Raw genomic sequence first — 19,113 nt, 5'->3', positions numbered from 1 at the left:
TGAAGCATCTGCCTCCAGCTCTGGTCGTGATCCCGGGGTCCTGGGATCGAGCCCTGTGTTGGGCTTCCTGCTCAGTGGGATGCGTGCTTCTCCCTCTCCCTCTGCCTGCCTCTCCCCCTACTTATACTCTCTCTGTCTCCATCAAATAAATAAAACCTTAAAAAACCAAATTATATAAACTTACAATTTATTAAATTATATTAAAAACAAAGGTAACAAAGACTTCAAGGTCATCACCTCCTTGTTATGGTACTACATTTGTCATCCATGGTCTTGAGGTCACTTCTGACTATTGGATCCATATGGTGCAAAGTCTACCTAGTGGGGGCTCCAGAGAGGCTGAGTATGACTTAGCAGCTCCCTGCTTGGTGACCTTGCCTTGGTAGTTTGAAAGCAGCCATGATGGGAGCACAGAAATGTGGCCAATGCTACATATCAGGGCTCCCCACTCCCACTCTGCCCCCCAGAGATCCAGCTGTTAGACATCTTACATGCCTTAAAGCTCCTGTGGAGCAAATGGGCCAGCACAGGGGGAGCAGGGGCCATGAGCTGGATCACTCCCATTTGAATCCTTCACTGACTCTGAGGCCTGGGCAGTGTCCTTGGGCTTCACCTTTCCCATCTGCAAAATGGGCTGAGAACAGCAGTCTTGAAAAACCCAAGAGCTGAATCCACTCAGCCCCACAAGGCAGGTGCTGTTGCAGTCCTAGGTGGAGAGGAGGGATTGGGGGCCAGGAGAGGCTGGGCCTCTCATCAACAGGGACCCATTAGCCTTGAGCCACTCGCAGCTGCTGGGGCTTGTGGGCCTTGTGATCACAGTGCCCTGCTCACAGGGTGGCTGGGGGGATTGTCTGAGGTAACAATGTGTGTGGAGGACCTCAGCACCAATCTGGCCCCAGCAGGACACAGGAAACAGGATCCCTCACCGAGAGGCTGTTACAGTGGGATCGGGGCCCACCCACCTTTGAGTCTTGGCTCCTCTCTTTATGTTTTCGAGATCTCTGGCCAGTCAAGACACTGCTAGTCTAAGCCTCGTGTTCCCCATGTGAGAAGAGGATACTAATAGCCACCCGGAGGGGCCACTCAGAAGACTGCCCGTAAAGGATGTAAAGTGTCTGCTGAGAAGTGGATACTTAATAAGTGGGAGTGATTGTTCCAGATTATCTTTTATTTGTTGTCACTCACACAGCAACTCTGCCCAGCCCTGTCTGGGGAAGCTGGCAACTGGGGCAGGGGCCGGGAACACAGGACCTTGCCTGGGCAGCTGCCCTCGGCCCCGGCCCCGCCGGGTCAGCCTCTCAGTGGGCCCTGGCCCTAGAAGGCCTTCAGAGGCTGGGGACGCTGTTGCTAGGCACCAGTTGCTAGGCGACACACTGTTTCTCCTGGCCTGGCCACCTCCCAGAGGGCCTGGGCTGCTCTGGAGCAGCTGCCTCCTGCAGCCTCTCTCGCCAGACCTCAGAGCCACAGCAGAGGGCAGGTGAGGGTGGGGCCGGCTGTGGTCCGGGGGGGCCCCCCACCCAGGAGGGCAGGCCCGGGAGCTGAGGGAGAGACAAGGAGCCTGAGGTTGGGAGTGAGCTCCAGAGCTGGCGAGGCTAGGAATTGCCAGATGGGAGGGTGTTGGTCCATTCAGCCCCCAGAGGAGGCCCTGAGGGGATTAAGATCAGGAGCTGGGAGAGATACCCTGGACCTGAAGCCTGGCTCCAGTGCCAATTATGAGCTAATCCTTCATTATTTGGAATCTTACTTTCTCGGCCATAAACTGGGGAGATAATAAGGTGAGGGGAAGGTGGGATGAGTTAGAGGAGCTGTGTGTTGACGATGATCAGTCCTTCCTTTAGTCTGGGGTGTGGGTATCTTGGTGGAGAGGGACAGGCCGAGGGGAAGGAACTGGCTGGGTGGGGTTCGAGCTTCGCCTCCGTGGCCTCTGTAGCCTGGGCCTGAGACAGGCTCAGGGTCTTTGGGCCACTGAACTAATGGGAGTCCTGGTGCTTCCTTCCTAGGCGACCCCCGGGCCCTGCCCCACGGCATCATGATGGGGAAACTCCCCTTGGGGGTTGTCTCCCCTTATGTGAAGATGAGTTCGGGGGGCTGCACGGATCCCCTGAAATTCTATGCCACCAGCTACTGTACAGCCTATGGTGAGGGCACCTTTGTGCAGGAGCCGTCCCAGGACACCGGCAGGATGCAGGGAGGCCCTCCTGCTGAGTGAGGAGCAGCCCCTCTGGCCTGTCACAGTCAGAGGGACCCCAGCACTGAAGTGATCCATCCCCTGAGCCTCCCGAGGCCCGTGCCCACGCTTGTGCTGGCAGGCTGGGTTGGTCCCGCTGCCCCATCCGTGATTCTGCCACACTGACCTTGTGTCTACCCTGTCATTTCCACTTCTTGCTGCCACAGTGTCCAAGGGCCAGGCTTGTGTTCCAGCCCCTGGCTCTATGCCTTCTCCATCCTGAGGACCTTGGGCCCCTGGGAGGTTTGCCAGCCCTGCCTGGGAAGTCCTGCTGACTGTTCTTCTAGTCCGCTGCCCCACGGCCCTGTCCTGTCTCCTGGCTTCCTCTCTGGCAGGTCGGGAGGAGTTCAAGCCCCGCGTGGGCAGTCACGAAGGCACAGGCTACAGATCCAGTTACCGGCCTGTGGTCTCCTACCATGCCAATCTCGATGCCCTGGACAACCCAGCCATGGGGTACAGTCTGTGCAAACCCTTCTCCCTCCCTGCCCCCTGCTGAAACTTAGCTCTCATGGGAGCTCATCCGACCAACTGCAGGCTCCTTGCATGCAGACCCAGAACCTGGCCTGGCCCAGGTCTGGGGCCCTGGGGCACTCGGGTCACAGTGCCCGCCTGGGGCCCCAAGGGAGGCAGACTCCTGAGGCATCTGCGGGAGGTTTGAGGGCACTGTAGCCTCCAGGTGGCCCTGGTAATGGGTCCTGTTCCTGCCTCACCCTCAGGGAACAGGTCGGCCACAATTTCCAGTCGGTGACCAATCAGAGTTACCGCCCCTTGGAGGTGCCTGATGGCAAATACCCACTGCCCTGGAACATGCACCAAACCAACTCTGGCTACTCTCGGGAAAAGCCCAGCACCACGACCCCTACTAAAGAGGTCAGTGCTGGGCTAGGGCCAAGAGAGGGGGAACCCGAAGCTGGGGTGGGGGAAGGAGCCTGAGGATCCCTCCAGCAGGGTGGAGCTGCACTGCCAAGAGTTGGTCAAGGCTGAACTCCTGGGCACAGAGGAGCCATATGCAGGCTGGGAGCCTACTCCCCGTATCACCTCTGTCCCCATCCTCGTCTGCACCGTCACCTTCCCTCCACTTTTATCCCTGTCCCTGTTGCTGCCATCACCTCCACCACCCTGACTCCCATCCCAACCACAACCCCAACCCCGTCCCATGGTCTCCAGTATCCCATCCACATCCCCAAGCCCACATGACATCCTCACCATCAATGTCACAGTCACTTTTGTCATCGTCATCCCTATCTTCATTTCTATCATCATTATGACCATTGTCATCAGCATCGGCAGCAGAATGGATACTAAGTCACTCCACTCATTCATTCATTCATTCATTCATTCATTCATTCAAGCAATATGTTCTGAAATCTATATAAGAAGGTACTAAGTCCTGGTGAAAAATTCAACAGGGAAGAGGCAAGGGGTGAAGTTGCATTGAAATGGTTGCAGCTACAAGCCAGGAGGGTGGGGAAAGAGCTGGCTGTGGAGACATTAGTCAAAGACCCAAGGGAGGTTAGTGTTCTCTAAATGTAGCCATGTGAGAGAAAGAGGGTTCCAGGAAGTGCAGACAGCAAGTGCAAGGACCCTGAGGTGCCAGTATCTGATGTGACAAAGAACAGTGAGGAAGTGGGTGGCTGGAGCCAAGTGAGGAGCTAGGGTCCTTGTGGGTCACTGTCAGGCCATGGGGTTCCACTCCAAGTGCCGTAAGAAGATTGCAGGGCTCTGAGCAGAGGAGAGACAGGACCTGACTTTCCTGTAAAAGGACCCCCCAGGCTACAGGTACTCTGTAGGGGTCAAGGGCAGAAGCAGAGTCAAGAAGTGACTGCCACCCCCTCACCTGGAGTGTGATTGGCCATTTCCTCCTCCCAGGTCAGGAAGGTCCATTTTGATACCCAGGACTATGGGGCACAGGCCATCACAGGGCTGGAGCCCAAGGACATGCCCCTGCTCCACCAGCAGCAGGGCAAGGGCTCGCTGGAGTGGGAGAACGCTGGACATGTGAGTAGGCAGCCCCCAGTAAGGGCTGTGAGCTGGGCAGAGGGGCCGACCCACCTCCTCCCCCTCCTAGAGATAGGTACTGCTCCGACTTACCCAAGAAGCCAACCAAATGTGGGCTCTACATACCTAGAAAAGCTGGGGAGAGCCAATGGGACTTGGTGTTTCCAAGAAAGCATCCAAGTGGTCGTGACGGGCTTCCTTACCCATGTTTTAGGATTGAAGCCCAGAGGCCCCTTCTCTCCCCTCACCCATCCAGGCTCCCCAAGCTTTGGGTGGTGAAGTGTGATGTGAGCACTTTATTCCCATAGCTTCTCTCCTTGCATTGGGCCCCTGCCTTGTCTGGGTCCCTAGGTCCCAAGTTCATTACAAGGAGTCCAGTGTGGGATGTGATGGGCTTCATTGTCATGTCCCACTGCGTCCCCCTGGTGGAATATATGGTGCTCTGCTGCCCCGTCAGAGAGGGGTGAGTGCTGGGGTGCTGTACTGGCCCTCCCTTTGCAGACTGTATTGCACAGGTCTACCCGGAGCACCGATGACTGAGGAGCTGCCCCCTGGGCCCTGGTCTACCCTGTGGGCCCCAGCCCTCTGCCTTCTATGTTCCAGGGCCCGCGATTCATGACCTCTGAGTATAACTCCAAGTATCTCAAGGAGCCTCCCAACCAGCCAGGTAGGCACATGTCTGAGCTCATGCCTCCCTCCCACTATACTCTCCTACCCCTGACCATGAGGAGAGGCACTGGGGGTTCCAGACAGAGCTGGCAGATGACAAAGAGGGCACCAGTGGAAGAAAAAGGATGTAGAGGCAGCCTGGGGACCTGTGCCTTAGTGCCGACCCCCCAAAAAGCAAGTCACTGGCTTAGGAGGGCTGTTGGTCCTGACCACAGCTGCCTCCCAGCCTGCCAGTCCCTGCCCTTCCTTTGCCTCTCCTCTTCTCTTTTCCTGTCTTGTTCTCTGTCCTGGACTCTGAAGTCTTCCTGCTGCCCACGATCCTATAGTTCGGGTGTCCAGATCCTTGGGGCCAGCTCCTTCCCCACTGGCAGGGATGCTGAGCCTTTGGGGGCCATGTGGTTGGGCCGGTGGCCAGGGTCAGGGCAGGGGTGCAGCACAGGGGTATGTCTTTTGCAGATCTCTTGCAGAAGAAATCAATTGGCGCCAAGGAAGAGACTGGCTTCACTGAAGAGTCCCCCAAGAACCCCATTGTCTTCCAGCCGCCCTCCCAGACCCTCCCTGGGGACCCAGTAAGTCAGGTTGGGGCCACTAGCATCTCAGGGTGACTTCTGTATTTTTGCAAAATATGAGCTCCAGAGCCCTGTGTTCAAACAGATGAAGTGTGGGTAAAAACCACTGCTTTGGTCCATCCCCACCCAGCTTATGGATGAGAAGACTGAGGTCCAAAGAGGAGAAGAGGCAGAGCCAAGGTTATCCAGAGTTTGGACAAGAGCCCTGGCCTGCTGGTTCTCAGCACTGTTTCTCCCCAGACTCTTCCCTATCCTCTGTTACCCCAATTATGCCCACTTGCAGTGAGCCCTCCTTTACGCTCAGGACACGGGGCGGCTGCCTCTGCTGGGCTGACATGTCTCTGCGGTCCTCTTTCCAGGTCCTCCTACCTGGCAGGAGTGTCACCAGGTCCGACTTTCTCCCCATGACCCACCCTCATGTAAGCTGAGCCCGGGGGGCGGGGGGGAGGCTATCTGACCCCACAGCCTGGGGTCCTTCTGTGCGGCAGTTAGGACAGCACCCGGAAGGCCGCGGGAGGAGGAAGCGTGCTCTGGTGCCAGCAGCTGCTCTGATGCCCTAGGGGGACGAGTTCCTGCCTGTGTTGGCCAGAGGATCCGAGCGGGAGACGGGCTACAGCCGAGTGAATGAGAGGATGCTGAACCTCAGGGTGAGTGGCCTTTTGGGGGGCCTCTCAGAACAGCAGCACTCCCACGGGAGGGGGCAGGGAGTTTCCTTGGACGCAGTGGCATTTGGTCGTTGAAGGATGGGAAGAATCAGGAGATTTGCACCCCCCCCCCCCCCCCGGGGAAGGGCGAAGGCCTAGTTACTGGCAAGTGATGGGTGTCTTTGAACCAGGGAATTCTGTGTGCCTGGAGAGGGAAGGACGAGGTCCAGGGGCTGGAGGCAAGTTAGGGCCACACGTGCCTCTGCCTGCCCTCCCTCTGTCCCAGCTGCCTCATCCTGGCCACTCACCACCCTTCTTGTGGCTCCATTCCCTGCAGGTGTTGCCTTCAGGCCCAGAACCTAGCAGCATGAGCCACCGGCAGTTCCAGCCCCCACAGCGGGTACAACAGACAAACATTGCCCTGCTGGGCCGGGAGACCGTGGGGAACAAGGTGAGGCTGGGGTGCCCAGCACCCCCCTCTCCTGGGGCCAAATCTCCCACCTGCTCTGGACCTGACAAGTCCCCTCCGTACCTCTCGTGCAGGAGCCCACGGGGTACAGCCTTAACAACCCCAGCTACGTCCGGAGCCCCTATGACCCCGACATGGACAATCGGTACCTGAGCACCTACAACCAAGGGTGAGCACCCCCTTCCCCACCAAATCCAGGGCTGGGAAGCTGGCATGCATTTTACAGACAGACTCGGAGACAAGTGATGAGCTCAGAGCCTGTGAAATAGAGCAACACTGGATTAATGTGTGTCCCCCCAGAAGCAGCCCCAGAGCCAAGGATTTGAGTGTCAGCCTCTTCCTGGGGAGTGTGGGGAAGCTGGAAAGTTGAGGGGGGAAGGGAAGGCAGCCCAAAGCCAGCATGTTATTAACCAGATGTCCCAAGGGAGACTCTAGAAAACAGTGCAATCACACAACTCAGAAGGATCCCAGTTGAGGGGAGAGAGCTAGGGTCCTGATACCCTCATTAATTAACGGCTGTCCCCACGGGCTGTCCTAAAAATCCCAGGCACTTCATTGCTAGGAAAGCAAGCTCCAGCAGCCCAAGGGCAGCCAGCCTTCCTGTGTGCTTCTCTCTGATGCAGTGCAGGCCACTGATGCCCAGGCTGGTGGGCAGGGGAAGAGAAAGGGGGCTGAAGGGGGTCAAGGTGGTACAGTACAGTATGGCATCTGCTAAGATATTCGGTGCAGTCCGTGGTGGGATCCCATGGTGGAGTCATCAGTCCCCAGAAAGTAAGCTCTTTGCCGAGCCTCCAGGAGGGCTTCCAGGAGGAAGTGGCCCTAGAACCATGGGGAGGGCTCCCTGGGCCAGGACTGGATGGGGAGTGGTTATAGGAGTGGGCTAAAGGAGGTATAATTAATTACTCTGTCATCTGTCAGCATGTGTCACCTGTTCCTCACTGGCTCCCAACTCCTTGGTCTCCCAAGTTGCCTCCATCCTTGGGGCTAGCCTCCCTCTTTGGGATGGGGACCTTGAGGTTCAGATGGGAGAAGTGGCGCCCGAGCCATGCCGCAGAGCTGTGACACACATGGCTGCTCTACTTCCCATGAGGAGCGAGGGGGAGGCACAGAGACTCTGCGGGGTGTCAGGGGACAACTGTGTCCCTGCAGCTCCCTAGGCAAAGCCCCCTCCTGTGGCTCTGGCAGACCCTCAGCCCCAGCCACGTCTATGGGGTCCTTCTCCCACCAGCCCCTCGGCTTTCTGGAGCTCCTGCCAGGTGTCAGGCAGTGCAGCTCCGGCCCTTGTTTCTCTCTCTGCAAGGCCCCCTTCATAAGCACAAGGGCGAGGCCCACATCTTCCTCGTCTTGGCCCTTTCGGAGCCCAGCCCAGTGCTCAGTGAATAGCAGCAAAACAGAAGCAAAGTGAATGCCTAGAGAGAAATGAATGAGACAGGGTCTCCCCTCCTCACCCCTGAGAAGTTCACAGGCCAGGGAGGGAGGCGGCCCACAAGCAGTCCTTTCTGCTCCAGAGTGCAGGCTGGCACAGCACCAGGCAGGCCCATGTAGCTCAGGGTGGGGGGTGGGGGGTGGAGGGCGGGGGGGGGATGGGTGGCAGGCAGAGCCAGGATGGGCTTCCCGGGGAGGGTCCGCAAAGGGAGGGGGGCTCAGGGAGTGCCTGGCAGAAGGCGCAGCACAGGCAGGATCAGGGAGGCCATCAGGGAGGCAGGAGGATCTGAGGCCACCTGTGCTCTGCTGGAGCCAAGCTTCCTGCCCAAGAAGGGCAGAGACTGCCGAGATGGGCAGAGGCCAGCTGACAGCCGGCATCCCCCCCACCCCCCGCTTTGCTGCAGGTACTTTGAGAATATCCCCAAGGGTCTGGACCGAGAAGGCTGGACTCGAGGTGGCATCCAGCCGCAGAAGCCTGGAGGCTATGCCCTCAACCAGCCAGTCACCCGCACGGAGCCCACTCCCAACCGCATGGAGAGCCTTCGGCGCCTGCACCCCCACGTGGGCAGGTAGCCGGCCCTCCCTCCTACTCTGTCCTTTGTGGCATAGGCTTCTCCCTGGCTGTCCGAGAGGCCCGTTCCCTCTCTCTGGCTTGTTTGCTGCTTTCCCTGCTCCTCCCCTGGGCTCCCCAGTGCCCCCTTCCTCTGCAGGGCTGCCCCCTACACGCCTGTGCCTCATTCCGGTCCCAGAGGCCTGCTCCACACCTGCTCCCTGCCAGGCTGCAGGGCGGGTGGAAACAAGGCTGAGGACACTGTGGTTCTGCTCCACTCTGACTCCTTTCTGCTCAATTCAGGTCCTCAAAAATGACATTTCTAAGACAATGGCCCAGAGTTGTCAGGCAAAGAATTGTTTGCGGCTTGGCTGACCTCGCTGAGGGCTGCCCCAGGGGAGGGGCAGGCAGAGGGAAGATCCAACCTTGCCCCACGTCCCCCTCACCTGCACCCCTCTCCTCCCTGCAGACCCCTGACCTCTGCAGACCCCTTCTACCGAGCTGAGTCCTCATAGCAGCCGCTTCACAACACCAAACTGAACCCGAGGCTGGGTAAGGGGCTCCCTGCATGGGCCCTAGGGCAAGCAAGCCCTGCTAGGTCCCCAGCCTCAGAGCCAGGGCTGGGAGATGAGGGCCTGTTGGGGTGGGGGAGTGAGAACCACCCTGGAAAACCCTCCGGCCACATCTCTGTTCCCCACAGGTTTGCTAACCCAACAGACAGGAGCCAACTACTGTCCCATCCCCATCCTGCCCTGCTGGGACTCCCCTGGCTACTTTCCTAGTGAAATAAAGAGCCATGAAGTGGACCAGTGTGTCTAGTCACTGGCAAGGGGACCTGGGAAAAGGACGGGGTAGTAGGGCGAGAGTGCAGGAGTGGAGGGGCCGGGGCCACTTTTGGAGTCGGGGAGGTCCAGCTGGACTCACCATGACATGTGGACAAAGATGCAGATTCCTCTCCTGTCAGGGGGTCTCCTACAGCCTGTGCTGGGGAAGGCAGGAAGCCCTGGCAGGAAGCAGGGGGGACAGAGTGGGGAGTGGTAGAGGGAGGTAGAGGGGGGCAAAGGGGGCTCGAGGGGACTCAGTGTGTATTTATTTATTTATTTATGAGAGATACAGAGAGAGAGACAGAGACACAGGGAGAGAGAAGCAGGCTCCCCGGAGGAAGCCTGACGCGGGACTTGATCCTGGGACCAGGATCACGCCCTGAGCCAAAAGGCAGACGCTCAACCGCTGAGCCACCCAGGTGTCCCATCAGTGTTCTGTTCTATAAAATGGGGGCAGAGGGATCAGAGTGGTCCTTCCAGGGCCCTTCTGGGTCCCATGTTGATGGTTTAAAGGAGAAAGAGCACAGAGGGGCAGGCACTCACAGAGATCCCTCTCCAGAGACAGACTGACAAGGGTCTGTGATGGATGGACACCTGGACACCCCCACAGGGAGGGCTGGGGGCTGGCTGAAAGGGCTGGTGTTAGAGAAGCCCTTTTGTGAGAATTAAAACAAGGCATCGCCCTCCCCCCAAGCAGAGTATCTAAAGAGTAGACTTCTTGTGGGAAGGATGCATCCCTTCCTCCAGATGCTGCAGCCAGACACCAGGGCCTCAGCCTACGAGGCAGAACCTGGGCTGCCTCTCAATGTCTTCCGTCACCTCTACCGGGTGCATTTACACAGTGTACAACTACACAACTGTATGCTGTGGCCCTGCCGGTGCCAGTTCTGCATTTTATAAAGGGGAACCTGGACCCAGAAAGATCCCACGAGTTGCTTGAGGTCCTATGGGCAGAGAGGCAGCAGCCACCCAAGGCTGAGATGTCTTCAGCACCTTCCAGGCCAGCCTGCCTGCAGGGGGGCAGCAGTGGTCTAGCTGCTTCCCGCCCCCCCAGTGGGTGTTTGTGGGGCAGTGCCGCTGGCCCCGGGGCCCAGGTGTACCAGCCTTCTTGAACGGCAGGCCTGGGGGCTGTCCTCGCTCGGCCTGGCTGGGGCTCCATGTGGGATGTGGGTGGCTCCAGCTGGCTCCAGCCCTGGAGGAGGGGGAAGCAGGGGACATAGAGTCTCTCGGTTGCAATCCCAGCCAGACTCAGGACCCAGTGAGAGCCCCACAGACCGTGGGTGGCTCCTGCTGCTCCGTGGCCTCCAGCACTGTGGGTGAGTTACCCAGTGAGAGATCCAGAGATCTGCCCACTGGGCCAGGTCCCAACAGTGGCCTGGCCACGATGAGCTGGGGCAGGGGACCCCTGGAGATGTGTGCACACTAATCCATTTGGACACATAAATGCCCCCGCTTGAGCACATACAATGCAACACACACATAGGCAGATGCAAACACACACAGATGCGCAGATCTTCGCATAAACACTCAAATGCTGGTCTGTACAGATGCACACACGCAGAGGCAGACCTGCAGACACAGCAACATGCTTAGACACACCCAAGCAGACATACAGAGACAGGACAGACAGACACGCACACCCCCCACTGGACGTCTCCACGTCCTTCCACCACTGTCTTGTTATAGCTCATGTTTCTGCTCCCCTCTCCTCTGTCTGGCTCGGTAGAGGATAGGGTGTCGGGGACCCAGGAGCCTCATACAGCCTTTCTCAGTCCCCTCCCCCTCCCATTGTCCTGCACCCTGTTTCCAGGCCATGTGAGCTGGGCTGCCCCATGATGTATCCTGAGTTGGAGGGACCCCACCGGAGGGGGAGGTGGGGCTGAGCAACACCCTCTCTTTCCTTTAGCCCCTGCCTTTGTCCCCTGTGGCCTCTTTCCAGGCAGCCCAACCTCGCCTGCCTGTTTGGATCCTGGGCCCCAACCCAAGGGACTGTGTGAGGACCCGGTGACCCAGGGCAGGTGGGAGCAGGAAGGGGAGCTGGGAGGGGCCAATGCCTGTCTTAGGCAGTTCTGGATCTCCTGCTTTGTGGGGTTGCGAGTCGCCTCCGAGTCACACCTGCCTTCCTGACCTCTGACCACCCCACTGAGTTAGGGCAGGCCCTGCGGGAGAGGGCAGGTGTGAGCCAGACCTTGAAATGGGCAGCATGGTCAGTTGTGGGCGCTGAAGAAAGCCAAGCTGCAGGTGAGGACTCAGCACAGGGGCCAGCTTAAGGCTTGGCAGGATGCCAGGGGGCCGGGGACAAGTAAGGCTGTGAGGTGGGCAACCCCACAGGGAAAGGGACTTGGCTAGGTTTCAGGGGTCTTGACTACCACCAGGAGGAGGTCTGTCCTCCTCCCCGGCTATGGGACTCAACAAGGCACATGTCTGTCTTGTTCACAGCTGCGACTCCAAAGCCCAGACAGTGCTTGGCACATTTGCAGGTGTTGAGTAAATATTGCAGAAGGAAAGAAAGAAGGAAGGAAGGAGGGAGAGAGGGAGGGAGACAGGGAGGGAAGGAGGGAGGAAACAACAGAAGGAAGGAAGGAAGCCCCAAATTTGGGCTTCTAGGTGTCACCAGCCTTGGCCACAGGAAGTCAGCCATGCAGGCTCCCTGCATATGCACAGGCTGGCAGCTGAGGCCCTGCTGTGCCCACCCCCACTTGCCTGGATGTCACAACTGTGACCCCACAGGACCCTGTGCTTCAAGCCTCCAGGCCACCCCTTCCCTCTATATGTGCCCTCTTGCTCTCACATCATGCCCAGCCTCTGACCGACCCCAGCCACACTCTCTTGTAGGGTCCCAAGGGCCTCACATCCCAACCTTGACCCCCACAGACCCCTGAGACCAAGACAGGGTCTGTGCAATCCCCTCTGTGTTCCCACGACAGGAGGGATGGAGACTTCCCATCCTGTGACCACTCAGGTTACTGAAACCCCATGGAAGTGAAGGCCTCTGGCCTGTCACTCCCACCCTGTGCTGCCAGGTAAGTGGGGACATGGATACTGTGGGCCCCATCCCCTTGCCCTTCTGAGACTCGTCCTTGGTCTGGCCCCAGCCAGCATCCACCCAGTGTCCTTTCTTCTCCCTGAGCTCTGGAGTCAGACCGCCTGGGATCACTCCTGGCTTTCCACGCCCGAGGCTGCCCCCTGCCTCCAGCTGTGGAGGCCCCCGGACCAGTCTGAGCTGCCGTGGATAGCAGGACCCAAGCCTTGGGTGAAATAAGATGATGGGTATAAAGTGCTCAGCTGGAGACTGGTGGCTGCCTTGATGCTGGAGCAGAGGCAACAGAGGCCCAGGTAGGAGTGGGGACCTGAGATAGTCACAGGGCCTGGCCTTCGTCTGCTGCTTCGCCCCAGACAGGCCTCCTCAGGACCCTTGCCCGGGAGCAGTGCCCTCCTGGGTAAGGTAATCCATGGCCTAGAGGCCAAGGCTGCCCTGTCATGTCTCCGAAGCCAACTTCTGTCAGGTTCTCCTGGAAGCAGCCTGCCTCTGCCTTCACCTGGAAGCCAGGCTTGGGGCGTGGAGGTGAGTGGGTGCTGATCGTAGCTGCTACCAAAAGCTGCTCCTCCTCCCCACAGATACTTTGGAAACCGTTCTGAGGTGTACAATGACAATGATTAGCTTTATTAAGCCCCCACAGCCTGCTGGGTGCTGGGAATATTCCGTGGGTCTTCCTCTTTTCAGCAAGAACACGGAGGGGGCTCCCTCCGGGGAAGTTTTGGGGACACAGGTGGGTGCTGCACTGACAGCAGTGGTGTGGGGGTGTGGAGCCCCGGAGGCTGATGGGACAGCAGGATGGGGAGAAATCTGAATGCCACGCTCTTGGGCCCCACTTCTGATGCACACAGACGCATGTGAGACTGCTGCCTGTCACAGCGTTGTGGCAGCTGATGTTGACAGGTACCATCTGGCCCAGGTCAGGTGGTGACATGTGGTGCCACCAGCTCATGGACTTGACAGCTGGCCAGCTGAGGAAAGGCATCTGTCTGTGGACCTGGAGGCCCCAGTGTGTATGTATGGAGGGTAGCAGGAAGCCTGCATGGGGAGGATGGTGGGTTTGCCACACCCAGACAGATGGAAGGCCTGAACATGAAAATCTGATCTCCACTTTCCTCTCTGACCATCTGGAAGGCCACCCATTCTCCTGGAAATTTTCCGAAGAGCCAAATATGCAAGGGTAGAGGAGGAGTCAGATGCAGGAGATTCCTCCCACTGCAGGCCTCAGTTCAAGGTCAGAGGACAGTCTGCTGGGCCTCCCAGGCACCGAGATACCCTGTGCATCTCAAGAGACGCTGCTACAGACAGGGCTCTGCCAGGGAAGTTCTTGGGATCATCAAACTTCACTCCTGGAAAGACCTTTGTGATCTACCACCAGTTAATCTGGGCCAGAGATGAAGCAGCCTCCAAAGCCACACAGCTTGGTGTGCTCATACTCAGCTGTCTGTGCTCTGAACAAAGGTCTTTCCCATCATCACATGGCTGAAATGGGGCTCTTGAGCAGACATCAGTGGGGGGTCCAGAAGCTTCCCTGGGAGAGCCAGTCATCGCATTGGCAGTTAGCAAAACAGGGTGCTTTGTTTTCTTTTCCTGAAGAAGGGATGTCTGTGAGTGTGAGTGTGTGTCTTCTGAGGTCCCCAGGTTAAAGGACAGGTCGGAGAGGCATCAGTCTAGCCCACCTATCCTAAGAGAGAGAGCCTGGGTGAGATGCTTCAGCATACCAGGAGTGCTATTTAGGAGAGACTAAGGGGCTCTGGACCCCAGCATCCTTACTGAGGCCTCAATGACAAGGTACAGTCTCTATGGTAAGAGACTTGCAGCAGAGCCATGTTCTCCCGGAGGGCTCTGGCACCAGGGGTGGAGGCTAGTTCTGAAGAACATAGGCAAACTGAATTCGAGCATCCACAAGGCACCTGGCGGTGTGGGCACTCCTAAGTGTCACAGTAAAGCCCCTGTGGCATGGGACAGTGGACCCTCCACTGTGATCATGTGGCTCTCCTACTGTTCTCAGGCTGAAGTCTGATCACATGGGGTAGCGGTCAGAGCTCTTTGCAAGCAACAGACTTTAGCTGATGTAAGCAGAAGAGGAATTTATTAAAAGGATTTCAGAGCTCACAGATCTTCAGGTAGAACCGAGAGCAAAGCTGAGAGCCTATCCAGCCAAAGATGGTGACCACAACTGTCCCATGAGCCTGGGCATGTCTCCCCCACCACTGGCCACTGGACACTAGTCCTGCTGCCCCTTGCCCCCACCCAGCCTTGGAAGGGATCCTGCTCAGTCGGTTCTGCTCTGTGTCTCTCGTTGCCGATTCCACATCAGGGGTGGGTGCGTCTGATGGGTGGCTCCCAGGTCCTACATGTGCACCCAGCTTGCAGGGTGCACGGCAGCAGCTGCTCAGCTGTGTGCACAGCCACTGTGGATTTCACGGACACACAGTCAGGAGCTCAGGAACGTACGCTGCTCATTCTGTACCTGAACTTAACAAAGACATCCACCAACTTCCTCATCCCGTTTGAATTTAAGTTATTCATTCAAGACTCAAATCCCACGAAATCAGGAGTTCTGCCCCTCTTCCCTTGCAAGTCCTTCTCCCTAGGATGGTGTGGAGCTTGCTCTTGGGGGAGAGGCATCCATCTATGTGGAACCCCCCTCAGACGTGTGATCTTTTTTTTTTTTTTTAAAGAACTTATTTATTTATTCATGAGAGACACAGAGAGAGAGGCAGAGACACAGGCAAAGGGAGAAGCAGGCTCCATGCAGGGAGCCCAATGCGGGACTCGATCCCGGGGTCTCCAGGATCAGGCCCTGAGCTGAAGGCAGATGCTCAACTGCTGAGCCACTCAGGCGTCCCCAGATGTGTGATCTTCATAGGTTGTGGTCAATCCACAATGTGTTCTCCTGGAAGAAACTATGACCCTCTGACCTCTGGTTGCCAGGGTAATGCAAACAACCCTCCAGCTGGAGCACATAGGCAGCCCCTCCAGGTCCATCAGCTGCTGTCAAGCACCCCAAGTCCATCCCAGAGGTGCAGAAACTTCTGGATGTTCTCCCTCGTGATATAGGGGAGCATAAAGGATTCAGGGGAGAGGCTAGCTCACCTTAATTTCTACTCTATTGAGGCTTTTCCATAGAGGCAGCGGGGTTTATGGGAGGCCTCTTGCATTCTTAGGCCACATGTCGCGAGGCAAGGACAGATTCCTTCTGCCCTGGTGTCCCCTATGGGTACCTGGGATGTTTTTCATGCCACCTTCTGCCTCAGTCCAGAGCAGGTGGTGCCCGAGCTCCTTGACAGGCTATCCATCTGTAGGGGTGTTGCTCTGCCTCTTCTTTCCCACCTACCAGTTAAGACTTTATCTCTTTTTGGGTGGGATCCAAGCTCCTGCGATGACACGTTTCCCCACTCTAGGGCTTATAGCATTAGCTCTCTTCTCGCCAAGTTCAAAGCCAAGCTTTTGGACCTTCAAAAAATGTGTCTCTCTCAACCCAGCTCTGGCATGGCTAGAGTCTGAACTCTGGGTTTCAAAGCCTCTTTTGCAACTCAAAGCCAAGGAATTGACTCTTTGTTCTGATTTCCCCTGGAGAGCTGGAATATAGGAAGCCAACTTAGTGTCTGACGGATGGGAATGGATATGTTGAAAGTTGTCCACGGTGGAGCATCACTTAATATCTCAGAACGACAATCCCCAGGTCCTGTATTACTCACTGACGCTTCATGATAACTCTTCAAGGGTGGGTGACTGACCCTGTTCCAGGGCCAGAACTAGGGTGAGGTGAGGGAGGCCTTTACCAGGCACAAAATTCAGAGAAGTGCCGAAAAACTCAGCAATCAAGATAATAGTTTAATGCAATTACTTAAAAAAAAATAAGAGTGAATGCAAAAAATTCACAATGAACAAAATAACATTTTAATAAAGACAGGTTGACTACTACTAATTGTTCCTTTTGCCAAAGGCTCCGATACTGTTCACCTCCACTAGCCCAGTGAGGGTTCAGCACTGATACTGATCCTATCTTCATTTATTTATTTATTTATTTATTTATTTATTTATTTATTTATTTATTTTTTCCTATCTTCATTTAAAATGTTAATATTTTGGGCAGCCCGGGTGGCTCAGCGGTTTAGCGCCGCCTTCAGCCCAGAGTGTGATCCTGGAGACCCGGGATTGAGTCCTATGTCGGGCTCCCTGCATGGAGCCTGCTTCTCCCTCTGCCTGTGTCTCTGCCTCTCTCTGTGTCAATCATGAATAAATAAATAAATAAAATATTTTTTTTTTAAAAAAATAAAATTTTAATATTTTGGGGTGCCTAGGTGGCTCAGTTGGTTAAGTGTCTGAGTTCAGCTCAGGTAATGATCCCAGGGTCCTGGGATCTAGCTGCACTGGGCTCCCTGCTCAGCGGGAAGCCTGCTTCTCCCTCTGCCCCCTAGTGCTCTCTGTCCCTCACTCATAAAAATAAATAAAATCTCTTTAAAAAACTGTATTTCTCATTCACCTGACACTTTAATGTGGGTCAGGTCACTCAGCTCTAAGTGGTGACTTGAGGATCCAGCTTTTCCACCTTTAATACTGCAGAAAATCAAAAAGTAGAGGATTGTGTGTGGATGTGGCATATATCACCTGCCCACCTCCACTAGCCCAGTGAGGGTCCAGGCCCCACCTCATTGGCCTGGGAGAAGTAGTTGGGCTGAGTGCTCGGGAAGAAGAGGGAAACAGAAGTCGAGACCCTCAGCAGCCCAAGCCACAGGGAAGGGGGGGGCCATGCAAGTTTTTGGCGGTCCCCATTGAGACCCGGGTCTATAGTCCGTTTCAGAACAACAGATCCAGCCTTGACCACAGATCTAGGAACGTATTAACATAAGGGCAGCTGCTAGCCATGACCACTGTGGCTGCTTCTTGGGAGAAGGAGCTTTCATGGCCAGAACCCATTAGAAAGATCAGGTTCCTGTCCATGGCAGGGAGGTGCAGCCTTCGCTCTCATGGCCTCTTTTGCTCTACCTCTGGTGTCCTTGGAAGGGACAAAGGAGAAGTCTCACCTTTCAACGAACCAGGCAGGTCACTCTCAGAGCTCAAGTTCCAGGGGAATGTGATCCTCAGGGCATGTCTAGGCTCTAGTTTCAAGGGAGTCTGGGGAGCAGGTTGGCAAGGGCTGAGCTAGCCTCATGAGTTTGGCTACCTATTGACGGGCCCTGGTCTAATAACGGGTCGGAGACTGCCTGGAATTTGCTGATAGAAAACCCTGAGCCCAGATCACAGTCCTGGGGTGCCCCTGGACTTGGGGACCTCTTTGCTCTGTCTTCTTGAACCTGTTTGAGGTTCCTCGGCTTGTCCTGTGGGTTCTAGGATGCTCCCAGTTGGTCAAACACATGGATCCCTGGAGCCTGGGATCAAGATCTCCAAGTAGGGCAGTCCTGGAAGCCTTTTTGCTGTTTGCAGGATGGGAGCAAGCATTTGGACAACCTTGGTGGTTTCTCCCAATTTCCCCCAGCCGAGAGATATAATGAGACATAGTAGGCAAAGCCCAGATGTTGCTTTAGGATGGCCTGGTTTTGCCCCTTCCTAGCTGGGTAACCTTGATCAAGCTACTTCTTTGAATTCATTTCCTCTTCAGTCAAAGAAGGGAGATTTAATACCTGCCTGGCAACCCTGCGTTGGAAGGCAGATGAGAAAACCTACAGGTGATCAATAAGTGATAACCAGCATTTTTCTGTGGAAGAGAACCAAGACGAGAGGGGTACAAGTTGCACAAACTCCTTCCCCGCCAACACACACACACACACACACACACACGCACGCGCGCCTTTCTTGCAGACACAGTCAAGAGATCCTGTTAAAATACGTGTCAGATTGTTTGCCACTAGCTGTCTCTGGACTCATCCACATTCCCCCTTGCTCCCCAGGCTCCTTGCTGCAAGAACACACACACACACACACACACACACACACACACACCCCACCCACTCCCTGCACTCCTGTCCCAGGGTGTCAGCACTGCCCTGGAGGACATTTCCCCTAGACATCTGCCTGCATGACTTGCCCCCCTCCTCCTTCCCATCTTTTCTCTGAGGCCACCCTGTCAACGAGGTCTCCCTTGCCACTCTGTTTTAAATGGGGTCCTCCACCCTCCTCCTCTCTCTCCCTTGCTTCATTTCCTGCATCACCTGCCTAGCACCTGACAGACCGTGAATGCATTTTGTTGATTATCTCCACTCACAGGGATAGACATTCTTCAAAGTCAAGGTTTTTTGTCTATAATGTTCACATTCACAGTAATCCCCAGTGCTTAGGCATACAAGTAGGGGCTGCGTGTTTATTGAATGGATGCCTGAGTGGAGAGGAGAACTCACATTGGGAGGAGGTACAGGTCAGGGGAGTGAGCCGTGGAATGGAAGACACGGTCGATCTCCTCTTTCTCCAAATGAGGGAGGTGGACTAGACCCCAGGAGACCATAAACCCCTGGGAATTGTGCACATCGGTGGTGAGTTCCCGCCACCAGGCATTGTTTTGGGATGAGGGTACCTGACTTCTTGCAGACATTTAGCAGAGCTAAGCGTCGTCCCTGCTTTCGTGTTTCAGGGTTGGATCTAAAAGGCTCAAATCCTTGCTAAGAACCTACGATACTGACAATTCCATGATCTTATTCTAGTCTCAGCAGTGACCAGTCCTGCTAAGCGATCCTGGCCCCAAAGAGGGGAATGGGAAC

General features: G+C 56.1%; 1 protein-coding gene across 1 annotated transcript; it reads left to right on the top strand.

The window, feature by feature from the left end:
* The first annotated feature begins 891 nt into the window (after positions 1 to 891).
* PPP1R32 (protein phosphatase 1 regulatory subunit 32) lies at positions 892 to 9,357 on the top strand. The gene is made up of 14 exons (XM_038564373.1): positions 892 to 1,477; positions 2,001 to 2,138; positions 2,563 to 2,680; positions 2,944 to 3,097; positions 4,097 to 4,225; positions 4,829 to 4,892; positions 5,351 to 5,463; positions 5,823 to 5,882; positions 6,024 to 6,110; positions 6,445 to 6,558; positions 6,651 to 6,745; positions 8,406 to 8,570; positions 9,021 to 9,103; positions 9,252 to 9,357. The coding sequence occupies exons 2-13, from the start codon at positions 2,030 to 2,032 to the stop codon at positions 9,064 to 9,066; spliced, it is 1,254 nt and encodes a 417-aa protein (XP_038420301.1). The 5' UTR covers positions 892 to 1,477; positions 2,001 to 2,029; the 3' UTR covers positions 9,067 to 9,103; positions 9,252 to 9,357.
* The last annotated feature ends 9,756 nt before the right edge of the window (positions 9,358 to 19,113 follow it).

Source organism: Canis lupus, chromosome 18, assembly GCF_011100685.1.
Source record: "Canis lupus familiaris isolate Mischka breed German Shepherd chromosome 18, alternate assembly UU_Cfam_GSD_1.0, whole genome shotgun sequence".
Classification (NCBI taxonomy): domain Eukaryota; kingdom Metazoa; phylum Chordata; class Mammalia; order Carnivora; family Canidae; genus Canis; species Canis lupus.
The sequence above is the reverse complement of the archived record's forward strand: the minus strand, read 5'-3'. Positions and strand labels throughout refer to the sequence as shown.